Source organism: Cyphellophora attinorum, assembly GCF_001299255.1.
Source record: "Cyphellophora attinorum strain CBS 131958 chromosome Unknown Contig33, whole genome shotgun sequence".
In the NCBI taxonomy this organism is placed as follows: Eukaryota; Fungi; Ascomycota; class Eurotiomycetes; order Chaetothyriales; family Cyphellophoraceae; genus Cyphellophora; species Cyphellophora attinorum.
In genome coordinates this window covers 85,145-98,932 of record NW_017253261.1, presented here as the reverse complement: position 1 = coordinate 98,932, position 13,788 = coordinate 85,145, and the positions used below count along the sequence as shown (strand labels likewise).

General features: G+C 54.1%; 8 protein-coding genes across 8 annotated transcripts; 3 read left to right on the top strand and 5 right to left on the bottom strand.

The window, feature by feature from the left end:
- Positions 1 to 561: 561 nt before the first annotated feature.
- AB675_8887 (Amino-acid transporter arg-13) lies at positions 562 to 1,572 on the bottom strand (the record flags this gene model as incomplete). Its single annotated transcript, XM_018149371.1, has 1 exon — positions 562 to 1,572. The coding sequence occupies one exon, from the start codon at positions 1,570 to 1,572 to the stop codon at positions 562 to 564; it is 1,011 nt and encodes a 336-aa protein (XP_017996159.1).
- A 393-nt stretch (positions 1,573 to 1,965) lies between these two features.
- On the top strand, positions 1,966 to 2,385 carry AB675_8886 (rRNA-processing protein cgrA; the record flags this gene model as incomplete). The annotated part of the gene is made up of 2 exons (XM_018149370.1): positions 1,966 to 2,050; positions 2,099 to 2,385. The coding sequence occupies 2 exons, from the start codon at positions 1,966 to 1,968 to the stop codon at positions 2,383 to 2,385; spliced, it is 372 nt and encodes a 123-aa protein (XP_017996176.1).
- A 403-nt stretch (positions 2,386 to 2,788) lies between these two features.
- On the top strand, positions 2,789 to 4,431 carry AB675_8885 (uncharacterized protein; the record flags this gene model as incomplete). The annotated part of the gene is made up of 2 exons (XM_018149369.1): positions 2,789 to 3,750; positions 3,774 to 4,431. The coding sequence occupies 2 exons, from the start codon at positions 2,789 to 2,791 to the stop codon at positions 4,429 to 4,431; spliced, it is 1,620 nt and encodes a 539-aa protein (XP_017996126.1).
- A 376-nt stretch (positions 4,432 to 4,807) lies between these two features.
- AB675_8884 (uncharacterized protein) lies at positions 4,808 to 6,500 on the bottom strand (the record flags this gene model as incomplete). Its single annotated transcript, XM_018149368.1, has 2 exons — positions 4,808 to 5,180; positions 5,230 to 6,500. The coding sequence occupies 2 exons, from the start codon at positions 6,498 to 6,500 to the stop codon at positions 4,808 to 4,810; spliced, it is 1,644 nt and encodes a 547-aa protein (XP_017996141.1).
- A 357-nt stretch (positions 6,501 to 6,857) lies between these two features.
- On the bottom strand, positions 6,858 to 7,257 carry AB675_8883 (uncharacterized protein; the record flags this gene model as incomplete). The annotated part of the gene is made up of 3 exons (XM_018149367.1): positions 6,858 to 6,997; positions 7,041 to 7,101; positions 7,156 to 7,257. 3 exons carry the CDS (start codon positions 7,255 to 7,257, stop codon positions 6,858 to 6,860), a joined length of 303 nt encoding a protein of 100 aa, XP_017996094.1.
- A 757-nt stretch (positions 7,258 to 8,014) lies between these two features.
- Positions 8,015 to 8,971, top strand: AB675_8882 (Zinc finger with UFM1-specific peptidase domain protein; the record flags this gene model as incomplete). Its single annotated transcript, XM_018149366.1, has 1 exon — positions 8,015 to 8,971. The coding sequence occupies one exon, from the start codon at positions 8,015 to 8,017 to the stop codon at positions 8,969 to 8,971; it is 957 nt and encodes a 318-aa protein (XP_017996185.1).
- A 405-nt stretch (positions 8,972 to 9,376) lies between these two features.
- Positions 9,377 to 11,328, bottom strand: AB675_8881 (D-aminopeptidase; the record flags this gene model as incomplete). Its single annotated transcript, XM_018149365.1, has 4 exons — positions 9,377 to 10,058; positions 10,147 to 10,374; positions 10,544 to 11,086; positions 11,144 to 11,328. 4 exons carry the CDS (start codon positions 11,326 to 11,328, stop codon positions 9,377 to 9,379), a joined length of 1,638 nt encoding a protein of 545 aa, XP_017996083.1.
- Positions 11,329 to 12,031: 703 nt separating this feature from the next.
- On the bottom strand, positions 12,032 to 13,688 carry AB675_8880 (T-complex protein 1 subunit delta; the record flags this gene model as incomplete). Its single annotated transcript, XM_018149364.1, has 2 exons — positions 12,032 to 13,591; positions 13,638 to 13,688. 2 exons carry the CDS (start codon positions 13,686 to 13,688, stop codon positions 12,032 to 12,034), a joined length of 1,611 nt encoding a protein of 536 aa, XP_017996077.1.
- Positions 13,689 to 13,788: the final 100 nt, after the last annotated feature.

The window sequence follows — 13,788 nt, the reverse complement described above, 5'->3', positions numbered from 1 at the left end:
TTCCAGACTCGTGGCGACCGCCAAAAGGGTCTCGGTTAACGGAAGCGAAGAAAAATTGAACGAGCTGCAATACTTGTGCTCACAGTGTTCGACTGAGAAGGAGGGCGCCAGCGAGTCATTCGATGCGCAGTCGCCACGTCGCATGTTGCCGTCATCGTCACTGAGATTTGATTGTCACGGCACAGTAGTAGTTCCAAGGGTAGAGGTAGGTGAGGAAGAGGAAGTCTTAGCTAGGTACGATTTTCTTAGCGCGTCAGAAAGCCGCCGGGCTGGACCGTAAACGCGCCACCTGCCGGACCGTCTTTTCGGTAGGTAGGGTTTGGGTTGGAAATTTGTAGGAAGAGCCTTCAGAATGTCCGAATGATCGACCTGGCGTAGTGACCACAAATAACTCTCCTCAATGATACTAGATTCTAGATGCTCAAGCTCAATCTCTAACGCCTTCATAGATGCCGCTACCATAGATGCATGCCTTCGCAAGTGACTGTCATTAACCCGAAGATGTAGATCTCGCAGCGACAACAGCTATGCTGCGAGTCCTCCAAAAAACATGTCGTTCGCTCATCCGAAACGCTTTCTCAACGCCTCCATCACACTGAAAATGATGGCCGAGCTCGGGGCTGCCCGAAAGACCGTGATACCGCACCCCCTGTAAAACCCTCTGAGACCGGACTGCTTCCATAACTCCCTTCCAGTGCCTAAAAATGTACCCTGCGATCGGGACAGCACGACTTCTTCAGTCTGCATACGGCTCTTGATGGTGTCAGCCGGGTAGAACGTGAAGTTGTACAGCATTCCTGCAACGGCACCTGCGGTCAGTTGCTGCCAGAGCTTGACTTTTTCGATATCGTTGTTCAATGACTGATCGTATCTGACGTACAGCTTCTTGACGCCTTCGTAGGATCCGAACCAGGCCGCAGAACCGCCCGTTTCTCTGATCAAGGTGCCCAATTGTCCATGCCAGAAACCCAATAAACCATGTGTACGGAACACTGACATGATGATGCGAGGAATGCTGGGAGGTCGTCTTGGAGTCGTATTGCTGGCGGGCACCTGCATCTTACACTTGACGAGCTCGATGGGCGTCAGTGCGAGAGATGTGAAGGCACCAGATATCGCACCACATGCGACAAGGTAGCTGAATGGCAGCTCTTTGGAGGCTGACTGCTCTTTTTGTCTCCTGAGCGAGGGATTCCATGCAACGAGAGCATCTTGCGCAACTCGATAGCTGAAGAACAGACAGGAGGTCTCAACAGCGGCACCCAAGAGCGGTGCAGTGATACCGCGGTAAAGACTGACCAGTGGTCCCTCTGGCGAACGAAAGGCTGTGACAAAGGCATCGATGGGGCCATGTAGCCGAGCGTGGCCATCCAGAACATGCTGTGACTGTAGTCGTACCTTGACTGTGTCGAAAGGGTACTCTACGAACTTCCCAAGGACACCTGCGGTCGAGCCAAAGACGACATCCTTGAAGGCCTCTACGCCTTGGGCTTGAACCTCTTTCGCAGGTCGGATAGGCTCCAGTTCGGACAGGCTGTGCGCCCGAGATCCATCCTTTTGTACGGCTGCCATGCGGCAAGGTCTTTCACAGTAGATTCCACTGATCTAGATATATGGCGGGGATATGGGTTATCGAGGCAGCATGTCGGAGGTGTGAGGGTTGCAGCACAACGCAGTGCTAGATTGTAAGTGAAGACTATTAAGACTGCATTTTAGGGGCATCGACCTTGGCCTCAAATCAGGTACGTCGAGAATACCTCGAGCTGCACGCGACGTTGTACTGCATGTGCGAAAGAAAATCTGCGCCCGTCCGAGTCTCTTCCACTGACCGCTTCGAAAAGATTTGAAAATCGCGCGGGCACATCCATGGATCTTATCTTATCTCGAGAGGCCCACATAATTTTCCGCCGATTCAGTGACTTCAACGACCGCTACGATTTGTATGCTGTGCTTTCTATGACCAAAATGTCGAACACAATCTCAGAGGCCGCGCCAGCGCCAGCACCACCGTCAGATACTGCCTCCAAACAGGCTGGACTACGAAAGAATGGTAAGTCGAACCGCACGTACGGTGAACATCTGTTTGACAATGACCAAGGCAAGCAATGGCACACAACCAAGAAGCCCTTTCGGCCGACTGCCGGAATGACGGCATATGCACAACGTAAGACTAGAGACCAGGAGAAGGCAGCAACAAAAGCACTCGAGCAAGAAATGCGTGACGAGAAGGAGGCGGAGCGGAATCGACGTATTCAAGTCATCAAAGATCGACGGAAAGCCAAGGAGGAGAAGGAACGGTACGAGAAGATGGCAGAGAAGATGCATCAGAAGCGGGTGGAGCGGAGGAAGCGGAGGGAGAAGAGGAACAAATTGCTCAACAGTTGAGATGCGTGCCACGTTTGCGATCAATGTCAATGAATCAGATGGCCATGGTGCTTGGTTGCAAGTCAAGGACGCGGATAGCTCTGTGACGGCATCTATCGGGACCCGCTGGATCGATGAAAGAGTCAGGACTGGTCATCTCAGATGCTGCAAACCAACAATGAAGCGACTATGCCTTTCTGCTCAGTCCAGAAGCAGACAATACGCTCTAGAATCTAGAAAGAAGTTGCAGGGAAGGCAGGTGCTGGGAGGTTTCCGGAGGGTGCTGGCTGGGCAACCACTTCTTGTGATAATTGATGACACTTTTGCGGCCACAACTTGACAACTCATAGTACTTCTTGGCAACTGAGGACTTTCCGTTACCCGACACGTTTAGACTCTTTAAGGCAAGGCATTTTTGGACGCCATGCCTCCGAGGAAGAAAAAAGACGTCGAAGCGAATGGGCCTACTGAAGGAGTGAAGACACCTAAGCAAGTGAAGGCGAAGCGGGGACCGTACAAGACAAGAAAGAAGATACAGGCGTCTTCTCAGGGCGACCTGCCCACGATAAGTGAAGATGTCGAGCAGGCGCCTTCACAAGTCGCACCATCCAAGTCACCAGCGCAACTTCCGCAACCCGAGTCCACAGCTCTTTCTCCAGAACTCTTCTTGAATCCAAGCACGCCTATAAAGAAGGCAACGACAACCCACGGTCTTGACAGGAATCAGCGACTTCAGTTCTCACAGACCTTCTCCCCACGACTCAATCCTGATATCGATCCGCGGCTGAGTGGTAATTCATTTCCATACCACTCCGACGACTTCCGCCTTCCGAGTCCTGCTGAGTACACTAGCCCCCCGTCACAAGCCCTGTTCGAGTCACCTCCAGATTACTATCGACCCAGAGGTCAGCCTCAGAGTTCCCCTGAGCACGCGATGTCGTCGCCGCAGGATGGTCTGGATGACGACCTCCATTCCAGCCCCAGCTTCGATATGAATCAGCCTCAAGATACACCCCAGCGCACCATGCCAACCTTCCTGCAGGCACGACAAGAGGCAATTCGGCAACAGCAGTTGGAGCGCATGGAATTCAGCAATCTGTACGATACTGGCACGATGCCGAACCTGCCTCTGCGGCCTGGTCCCGAGAATATCGGAGATTTGCCTCAGCGCGTTGAACAAGCCCAAAAGAACGTGCAGGTCCAGCTTCTGTTGGTAAATAAAATGCACACCTGGCGAGTGCAGCACAACCAGTACACAAACATCCGTTATGCGGCGGAGTGCACTCGATTGGTCGATCGCACTTTCGACTGGCTTGCACTGTACACAGGTCTACGTACGCTCATCGATGCTGTTAGCAACTACGAACGTGTTCCCAGCATGGGCAAGTTTCGCCTTGACTTATTCAAAGCGGCTCATTGGCAGGTGGAAGGATTAGAGAGGTCTTTGGGAGAGTTCCGACAGCGATTCGTGCCATATCGGGAAGCATGCGAGACTTTCAGTTTCGGCCTGCTTTCTACAACAATGTTACAAGCTGTCTCTATGCAACATTCTGCAACATGAAAGCTTCTCTAATGGTTCTGGATCGGATTCGCGACAATCACCCGGGTGTGCTCGATCGTACCAGCACAAAATACGCCGATGTTTTTAACGTTACACGCAAACAGGTCTACGCTGCGTTGGCTCCTGAGGACAACGACGATCTGCTAGGCGAGTACGATCACATCTGGGTTAATCCACTGGTGAATCAATTCAAACCCATGCCTGATCAAAATCTCTACGGCTCCGATGCTGGAGAGCAAGACAACAATTCGAATCGCGCCGCTACATCCACACCCCAGCAAACCAAAGTCGAGATGTCAAGTCGCCCCCACACTCCCTCCCACCCGGTCGATCATAAGGGTGACAATGCCGGCGACATCCCTTACACAATGCCTGAGCGGAATGTCAGCCACGCAGAAGCAGGAAACGATGTCAGCAATCCCGGAAGCCCTTACACGATGCCTCAGCGCAGCAGTCCTCACGTCGGTGCCTCCCCACGACCACAATTGGCGGCATCAACTTGGTAACTGGCGAGAACGTCGCAACTCCCCATAGCGCCTACACTATGCCTCAGGACAGCAGCCCCTACAACGGTGCCCTCCCAAGTGATGCAGCCCGCGGCTTCAACATGGTCACTAGAGCAAATGGCGAAAGTCCAGGTGGTGTACCTCAACCGTTCTCGAATGCCGAGGAAACCTTGCCTGATTGGGAGCCTAATTGAGGCGAAATGGGGTCCAGGCGTAAGAGTCGTTGGAAGGGCATCGTGTTGTACCTGCGTATCTCGCCGAGACTGGGGAGCTGGAGTTGAGATTTTGAAAATGTGTGCAAAATGCATTCAGGATGCTTTCGCGATGCGATTATGCGATTCGGCAAATTGGGGTATCTCAGTCTAGCAGAAACGAATCATAACTCATCAAGTACTCTCAGGGGCGGCGGCTGCTTCTCAGCATGTATATCCCCTCCAACGGTGCCTCTGGAGTCCTCCCCACTGCCATGCTCGTGCTTTTCTTTCCGCTTGCTCCTGTCCCCAATCTCAAGCAAGATGCTTTTGACATCCGCAGGCACCCTTTCCATTGCCGCGTCTCTGAGCTCTTCTAGCTGTTCTCGTTTCCCTGTACCGTTTGCCCTTCCAAGTGTAGGTATAACTGCCAACCCTGGCGCAACCTCATCGAGAATCGCATTAACACCATCCTTGACTAATCCACTCTGATTCCCAATCCCGCCAACGACGGCGTGGCTCTCCACACGATCCCCTTCACTAATACCACCAGACACACTGACCCCACCAGCATTGAGAGGGCGCACCACCTAACCCTCCCCCAAACCTCCCCCAAACAGCCTGCCGTTCACTCTGCTCCCTCTCCCACCTCACCACCCGCGCCTGCGCCCTCTCCAACCTCTCCCCCAGAGCCCTCGCCTTCGCCTGCACTTTCCTCTGCCGCTCCTCCAACGCCACCACCGTCCTCTCCCTATCCTCAAACCCCTCCTGTAACATCCTCGCGCGCTGCCGGATATGATTGTCCGTCTTCTGCGCCTCGCTCTCTAAATTGCTGATCAGTTGTCGGGATTGGGAGGCTAGACTTTGAAACGATTGGATGACGGACGCCAACCCGCCGACTTTTTCGAGGAGGTTGTAGAACCCGTAGTCTAGTCGACGGGTGAGTTCGGTGCCGGTGTGGTGGATCTGCTGCAAAGACTCGCGCAACTCGTCTTCTGCGGCGGTGATAAGGGAGTCGGTGTGCTGGATGGTGGAGGGCGTGATGGTGAAGCGGCGTTGGCGGGCGAGGCGGTCGGCGCGGTCGAGGGCGGCTTCGAGGGAGGTTTGGCGGCGGAGTTGCGGGTTGGATGTCGTGTTAAAGGTGGAGTAGGTCGGTCCAGATGGGGCGCGAGGGTCGGAGGTGGCGCGGCGCCGGAGGTAGTCTGTGGGGCGAGAAGAGACGGAGTGTAGGTCGTGCGCGAGAGGGTCGACTGCAGCGAGACCGCGGTAGGCAGAGCGGTGGGACATGGCGCGGTCGAGGGAGGGGGCGGCTGTGGTGCTAGTTGCGGAATTGGTGTCGGCTGGGGAGGTGCGGTGTTGTACGGCGGCGGCGCGATTGCGTTCGGCGTTGAGGCCGGCGACGAGATTGGGGAGGGAGTCGTGGCCTGTGGGGTCGGCGCTGAGGTCTTTGCGGTGGCGAGCGTACATGGCGGCAGCAGCGGCGTTGTGGTGGGCATGAGAATTTGTATGGTGGTGATGGTCGGCGAGGGATTGGGTGTATCGGTGTAGTTTGCTGCGACGGCGAGTGGTGCTGGTGTTCGTATCGCTGCTTTCAACCCCGTCCAGGGAGCTGCGCTGTGTATTATGTCTGCCGGTGCCTGGCAGGTGTATTCGGTGAATCTTGTCTGCCGCTGCTTTCTCTACTCGTTCTAGGGAGGACGAGGGTTTAGTCGTTGTAGGATCGTCTTGGGGGACAGATCCCGTAGGATGCAGCGCGTGTAGTCCGGCATGGCGATGGGGTGGACGAGGAGTAACATCGCCGGAGGCAGGCGGGACGACTCCATCAGAGTGTGACCGGGCACGCTGTACGACGGGTCGGCTATAGTAATCGCCCTCCATGCCCGTGGCGGCGGCAGCATGCAGGTGCTGCTGAGTGATGAGTCCAGGTCCGCAGTCGTACAGCCGATGAAGTCACTTTTGCGATGCCAAGCTGCCGGGATCGTTGCGCTTAGGCACTGCTTATAGGCGTCAAGCCTTCTAGCTCTGGGTTTTGTCCTTGGCGTATGCAAAAGATCGTGGTCCACGGAGCTTGCCTCGACCTTCTCCTGAAGGACTAGCAGGCACGATGGGAGAGTGCAGCCTGAGCAGCGATCAATACAGCGAGTATGGTGTCTCGATTGAAGGGACTTCGGTTCTGTCTACTTCGACTCATGGCTAAAGCGGCTCTCGTTTGCAGATCTGGGACCAAACCGACGCCTATGATCCATAGTATCTAAGCACCTCCGCCGTGCACCAAGCCGCCCAATCAACAGCAGCAGCAGTCATCAATTGTCTGGCAGCAGCCTTCCATACACTCGCAACAGATAAAGCACGCGCACAAATCGACTTGAAAGACGCTAGATCAGTTCCCTGTGCTTTTCGAGCAAGACAGCAACTTACGAATGATGCCGCCGCCTCTCATACCCCAGAGCTTGCGAGGCTGCTTCTGCTCTTCCCCGGTCTATCATAGATGTCAGTACATGTTCGTTCGCGCACAGAGCAAAAGATGTTGTACCTTCTGTGATTCAACATCAGCGCCGGCGGCTGGCGCGTCCGCGGTCATCTGCTGGCTCGGCTTGTAAGCAGCCATTTCGGCGGTTTGCTCTGACTGGGACATGGCTGTGCTTAAGATGCTCGTGATTCTATGCTTCGTTCAGGTTCGCCGGTAATGATGCTGAGAAGGCGTGCTTCAACAGGGCGAGAAGAGGTAATAAACAGAAGGACCAAACGCCCGTCAAACGATCAGGTCAGCCGCGTCACAGTCTATTTATGTACAGCCTCATCATTCAGGAGTACAGGTCGTTCCAGCCACCAGCAGATCTAGTAAGGAGCAAACTGACGCAAGTACGTTATCATGGTTGCAGAAGCTGACGTGGCTACCCGCCGCCATCCTGTTATATCAAGGCTCCGGAATGAAACCAGGATTTCGAGAAACCTGCTGCAGGGGCGTGCGTCCTCGATCACACGGATTGGCTGTGTCGGTCGTGAGTTCGTAGGATAGAATTACCCATAGTTCTCGCGAGAGATATACTAGTATGCCAGAGATGAATAGGAACTTCACAAGTACTTAGTAGCCAGAGATTACTTGAATCGGTGCCAAGTTTCCTAAATCGGCACCGCGCTTTGCCAAATCGATCCGGCCTGCTTAACTTGAACACCACAGATCCTTCACAACCTCAGAGGTCACCTGCTTCATTACTCGTTATGTTACGACTCAAATAAACGCTTGAGACTGAGGTCCATCCAGTACTTCGCAAGTCGTGTTCAGGTGAATGACACCAGGCGGCGACGATCGTAATGTCATCCTCCAGAACCGAGACCAGGCATGCAAGGATGGCGCCGTCGAGCCAAAGCGCCTAGGTGTAAGTACATTCATGCCTTCCAGGAAAACACTAAGCGACACTTCCACTCACCCGTCTGACGAACAGAAGAAAGAGCTAGGGCCATATGCCTTCGAAGAGCGCATGCCCAGCGCCCTCCTCGCTAGGCTCACCAACGAAGACGACTCCAACAAGCTCAACGGCGTGATCCATCAGCTTGCTAAGCTGCTGCAAGCCGACGAGACCATCGCAAGCGCCTATATCTGCACCGTCATCGCCATCCAGGTCTCCAAAATCCCTGGTGAGGGCAATGTCTTCTGTGGCTACCGCAATGTCCAGATGCTCGTCTCGTGCCTACCATCGATCTCCTTCCAGGGCACAATCGACAGCAGCACTATCCCAGCGATCCAACGCCAGATCGAATCCGCATGGATGAAGGGTTTCAATCCCCACGGCAGAGTCCAAACAGGCGGCATCCTCAACACCCGAAAGTACATCGGCACACCCGAAGTCGAAGCCCTCCTTCTCAGCTCCGGGATTGAACATCGCGCTCAAGGCTTCTACGGTCCAGACGCGCACGAGCAGCTTCTGGACTATGTGGAGGAGTACTTCTCCTCCTCCGCTTCCGAGGAGACAGGCCCTCATGACGATGGCGCCGCAAGCGTGCGCGTCAAACGCACTTCCCGTCCACCGATCTACCTCCAACGACCTCGCCACTCCCTCACCATTATCGGCGTGATAAGACACCATTCCGGCAAAAGGCATCTACTGGTGTTTGATCCCGCGTGGAACCCTCCATCCGCTATGCGCAAGACAGTGACTGCGAGCGCTGGAGCGACTCCAGCAATAGAGTACTCGTCGTGCTCGATATGGCCAGCCTCATGGCGCCGTGAGTATGTGCTCCGCCGCTATCGGAAGTCCGAGCGGTATCTGAGGCGTTACGATGCTTTCGAGGTGGTCCATGTCTGTTCCCCTACGAATGGCGGTGCGATGGCGTCTTCTGAGGGATGAGCCACGGGTGAGGCGCACGTACTGGAACAAGAGGGAATAAAATGAGGGGTGTGACCGTTAGAAGGGCTTGCGAATATCTGTCAACCAATCTCAGCTGTGATCTCTGTCGAACGGTCGCAGACGTTCGTTCCAATACTCAGTCATCCGGTCTCCTGCAAGACATGCATGGGAACTCCGTCATCCGGTATGGGCTTCTGCAGCCTGGGTCAATAGTTCTGACAGGCATCAGCACGGCCTCGACAACCTGTCTTTACTAATAGCAAGCCTATCAAGTGATTCGTCTCACCTAGCCGATTCACTTTACTACTTCAAGCCTCTCTCGCGAGGTCCTTGACCTCACTATCACCTCTACTCGTCGACTCCCCCTAGACCTCGAGCATACCTCCATTCCTTTCCACAGGCATACTACGCCTTCTTCTTGTATTCGACCTTCCTCGCAATGCTACATCCCACCGTCGCGCCCGTGACCGCCTCGCCGCCATCTCCAGCAAATTCTACAGTCCAGAAACCTGGACTAGGCGCATCCAAACTCCTGAAGCACGACATCAACCACACATGCGCCCCAAGGTATCGCATAGTGTGCACAGGGCCTTTGCCAAGATACCCGTCGAAAGCAGCGTACAGCACACTGCCACTTCCGGTAATGTGCATCGTTGAGTCAATGTCTGCGCTGTAGTACTCGCCCACATAATCGGCTCTGATGTGATAAGGGTTTGTTGGCGTGTGGATCAACTGCGCTGCGAACTCCCGATTCTCTTTGGGACGGTGAATTGCCAGGGGACCGTCTGGAGCCGTGTCGATTGTCATGTATTTGGAAGTGGCTGTTCCGCGGCCCGTGAGGTCGAGGCCCTCGTCATGGCCGCCGTAGTTGACCTGGATGTGGTGGGGTTTATCCTGGCGGACGACGACCGCAAGGCGTGCGTCTAGGTCGAAATAGTTGCCCGTCCAACTGATCCAGCCATCCCAGTCTGGATCTTTCTTTCTCTGTGGGAGCGTCTGCTCAATGGAAGCACCGAGGATGAGGCGCTTCGCTGCGTATTCCGTGACTGCCATTGTATCAATCTCGCTATTGAAAAGGGTAACGATTCTAGATCTCATGGTCAGCGTCGTTGCGCATGATTCAATCTGCCCGAAAGCGTCTACAACTCATGCCACGTTGGTGGGAGCGAACTTACGAAAGGTTGTGCTTTGGGAAGAATGTGCGTCGAAGCCTGAATCCTGCAAGACCACCACTGTGGCCGACCCATTCCATATCAGGATTGCCATCTTTGCCAGCAAGCTTACCGCGCATCAAACCAGACCCATAATGTGCAACGTTTCCATCGATATAAGTCGGCTCTCGAGACATTTTGTAGTAAATACTGTTTGCATCTGCAGCCGATCTATGCACGTACTTCTCATATCTGGAATGTCTTTAGTAATCTGATGCAGGGCGAGTCATGAGAGGAGACGATCAACACCATCAACATGGCCGTGTCAGAAGCGGTACGTTGGTCCAGGAGCTTCAAGCTCTGGCCTGATGCGAGCTCCTCAACCGGGCAGAAGGGAGCGGCAGAGGTCGGCATGACTTACGCGATCATATCTTCCAAGCTCGCCATTACGCCAGCGTCGCCGGCCCATTCGATACGGTTGGCGTATCGAATATACCCAGCAGTTTCACCTCCCTCGTAGCCAACCATGGGTGCCGGAATGCGAGACGTGTCGGGGCGAAGAGCGGCGGTCTTCATGCCCGCGGGCATGAACACTTTCTCTTGCAGTAGATCACGAAGCGTGCGGCCAGTCACCTTCTCGATCGCCAAGCTGATAGCCACGTAGTTGGAATTGCAGTATGACAATTCCGAGCCTGGGCTGAAGTGATAGCCTCCAAGCCGCTTCATTGCTTGAGGTGCGTCCTGATACAGGGAGAATCGGGACTGAGGTGCAGCGCCCCATAGGACAGAAAGAGCCCAGTAGTCCCGGAGCCCAGATTGCATACCAACGAGACGCGAGATGGTCAAGTCATGATTGGACATCGTCTCGGCGGGCAGGATCTCACGGAGGGTGTCGAAGATCTTAGCTTCAATGTCCGTGCCATTTGGTCCATCGAGCAAGTCCCAGAGAACGAGACATACCATTCTACCGAATGTCAGTAAGGTGCGGCAACTGAAATACGACCTCGTCCACTTTGCTTACTGTTTTGAGATAGAGCATATAGGGAAGATCGTTTCCGTTGTCAATGGTGCCCTCGTCTCCAAGTTGGCGTAGCCCCAGGCATGCTTTGCAAGTAGTTGTCCATCCTTCACGATGGCAGCAGCGCAGCCTGGAGCTTGCCATCTGCTGGCTAGGTCATGTTCGAGGAAGGCTTGTGGGTTGTCCATGTCGTTCCTGATGGTGACGTTGCCAAATCGAGGCAAAAGGCGTCCAGGAGCTCGAGACTGGATACTGAAGACTGAATTCGATCAAGGACTCAGGGTATGGGACGTGTGGTCCCAAGGCCTTGAATGAGCGTCAGAGAGCTCGTGGTGGTGAATTTCGTCCAGGTTTGATTCTATCAACAATATGTCCGCAACTCCAACGCTTCGTGACAGATTCGGACTGCAGATCAATTCATGCAGACTGAGCAAGAGCACGCAGTACGATGCATGGGTTCAAAGAACTCGCATTGCAGGGCGCACGTCCGTCGGGCAAGTGCGAACGAAGTAGATAAGATTGGGAAAGGACACCACGCCGGGAAGGCGTCGCCGACAACGTAAGGCGAACAAGGCAACTACGACCTACGACTGCGATTGCGATTGCGGCGTAACCACATACGACCTCGGGAACCTCGAGCAGTCACGCCTGACGACGCAGCGCACTCGCATTCGGGCAATTCATAGTAGATTCTGTCATAGTCAACAACGTAGATGGTCGGTCTGCACAAAGCATGAAAATGCATCGATCCGTGTCCAAAGGTTATCTCAGACGACCGTGACGAACTGACAGATCGATGCACACCATAGTGTCTTTCCTTTCTCTCCATTCTACATGGGTATCATTGAACTCATCCGCTCTTTACCTAGACCATGAGCCAGAACCTGCTGCTTATCTTGACAAGGCGATATCGTCTATCCGCAGAATCAACTTCACAGTTTCAGCAGCCAACTCGATAGCACTCGTGCTGACTAGCAGCGGTTGCAGCACATTCTCCTCCGCAATATTCGTCTTCACACCACCATTCCTTATGCTCACACCTGCATTTTTGTCGCCCAAATCATGTCGGTGTCGCAGCTCGGTCACAACCTTGATGCTGTTGAGGCCAGCGTTCTCGGCCAACGTTGTCGGAATGACCTCCATGGCATCTGCGAAAGCTTTCCAGCAAATGGCTTCCGTGCCTGTGAGCTCTCTCGCCTGCTTAGCGAGTTGATTAGCGATTTCGATTTCCGGAGCACCTCCTCCAGCGATGAGAGCCTTCTTCTTCACCAGACATCGTACCACGCATAGTGCATCGTGAAGAGACCGCTCTGCTTCATCCAGCACGAGGTTGTTGGCGCCTCTGACCACGATTGAGACTGTCTGGTGTTGCTGAGGTGCAGACTTGATGCCAGTGACCTTGACGTACCGGGCACCGTTCGACTGTACTTCTTCGATCAGATCTGCACTGCCGAGCTTGTCTTCTGTAAACGAGTCGATGTTGGCGATTGGCTTGCAGCCAGTGCTTTTGCACAAGAAGTCAATCTCATCCCGCTCGATGTCCTTGATCGCCATAATCTTCAATCTCGACAGGAAGTGTAGGGACAAGTCGTTGACAGCATCTCGGAGAATCGACTTCTGAATAAAGAGGACGTTACACTTGGCCTTTTGGATCTTTTTGACCATGTTCAGGAGATACGTTCTCTCTTCTTTTAAGATCTTGTCCATTTGTCGATAGTCGTTGACCACGATCTGGTTCTCCATGTCGGGTTTCGGTGGGCTGAGCTGGAACTGGATGAGACCTATTCTGGCCTTTTCCACGCGCACTGGCCCTCCGCTGCTCTTGATGACAGTCTGATTCAGAACGACTCCGTCGATCATCTCTGAATCATCTATTGTGCCTCCCACCTTTTTCACCATTCGAATGTTCCGTAAGTCGACATTATCGGCCGTCTTGGGTTCGATAGTCTTGATTACGGCGTCAACAGCCATAGGTCCGAGCAGACCGGAATGTTGTGATACGATTTTGGAGCCGAGGGAAGTTGAGGCGATTTGCAGCATGGTCGTCCGGTCTGTGAGAGCGATTGGTTGTGACATGTTGGTAAGGACCTTGACGGCGGCAGCGGCTGCTCTCTGGAAGGCTTCAGAGATGACTGTTGGGTGGATGCCTTTGCCGAGTAGTCGATCCGCGGCACCCAGTAGACTGCCTGCAATAACCACAACTGAGGTTGTTCCGTCTCCAGCCTCCACGTCTTGGGCAGCGGACAGATCGACAAGCATCTTTGCCGCTGGGTGCATAACGCTCATGCTCTTCAACATTGTGCTTCCATCGTTGGTAATCAGAGGGGCGCCTTTCGGATTGACGACCATTTTGTCCATACCCCGCGGTCCTAACGATGTTCGAATGGCGTCGGCGACAGCTCGAGCGGCCATGATGTTGGCGGTCCGGACAGCCATAGGCTTCTCCTTGTCCTATGCATTGTCAGCTGTGCCCTCGGCGGCATGTTTGGCGCCCTACCTTGAACGCTGCATTGCCCGCATTGCCCTGAATGCCCAGTGCTGCCGCCATGATTGTGATGCTTTCTGTTGTTCTTATCGGCAGCAGGTGTCTTTGCTAGGCCAGCCAAAAGTTTCCGCGTCGGGAGCGAGGCCTGTGAAGAGTGTTGTTG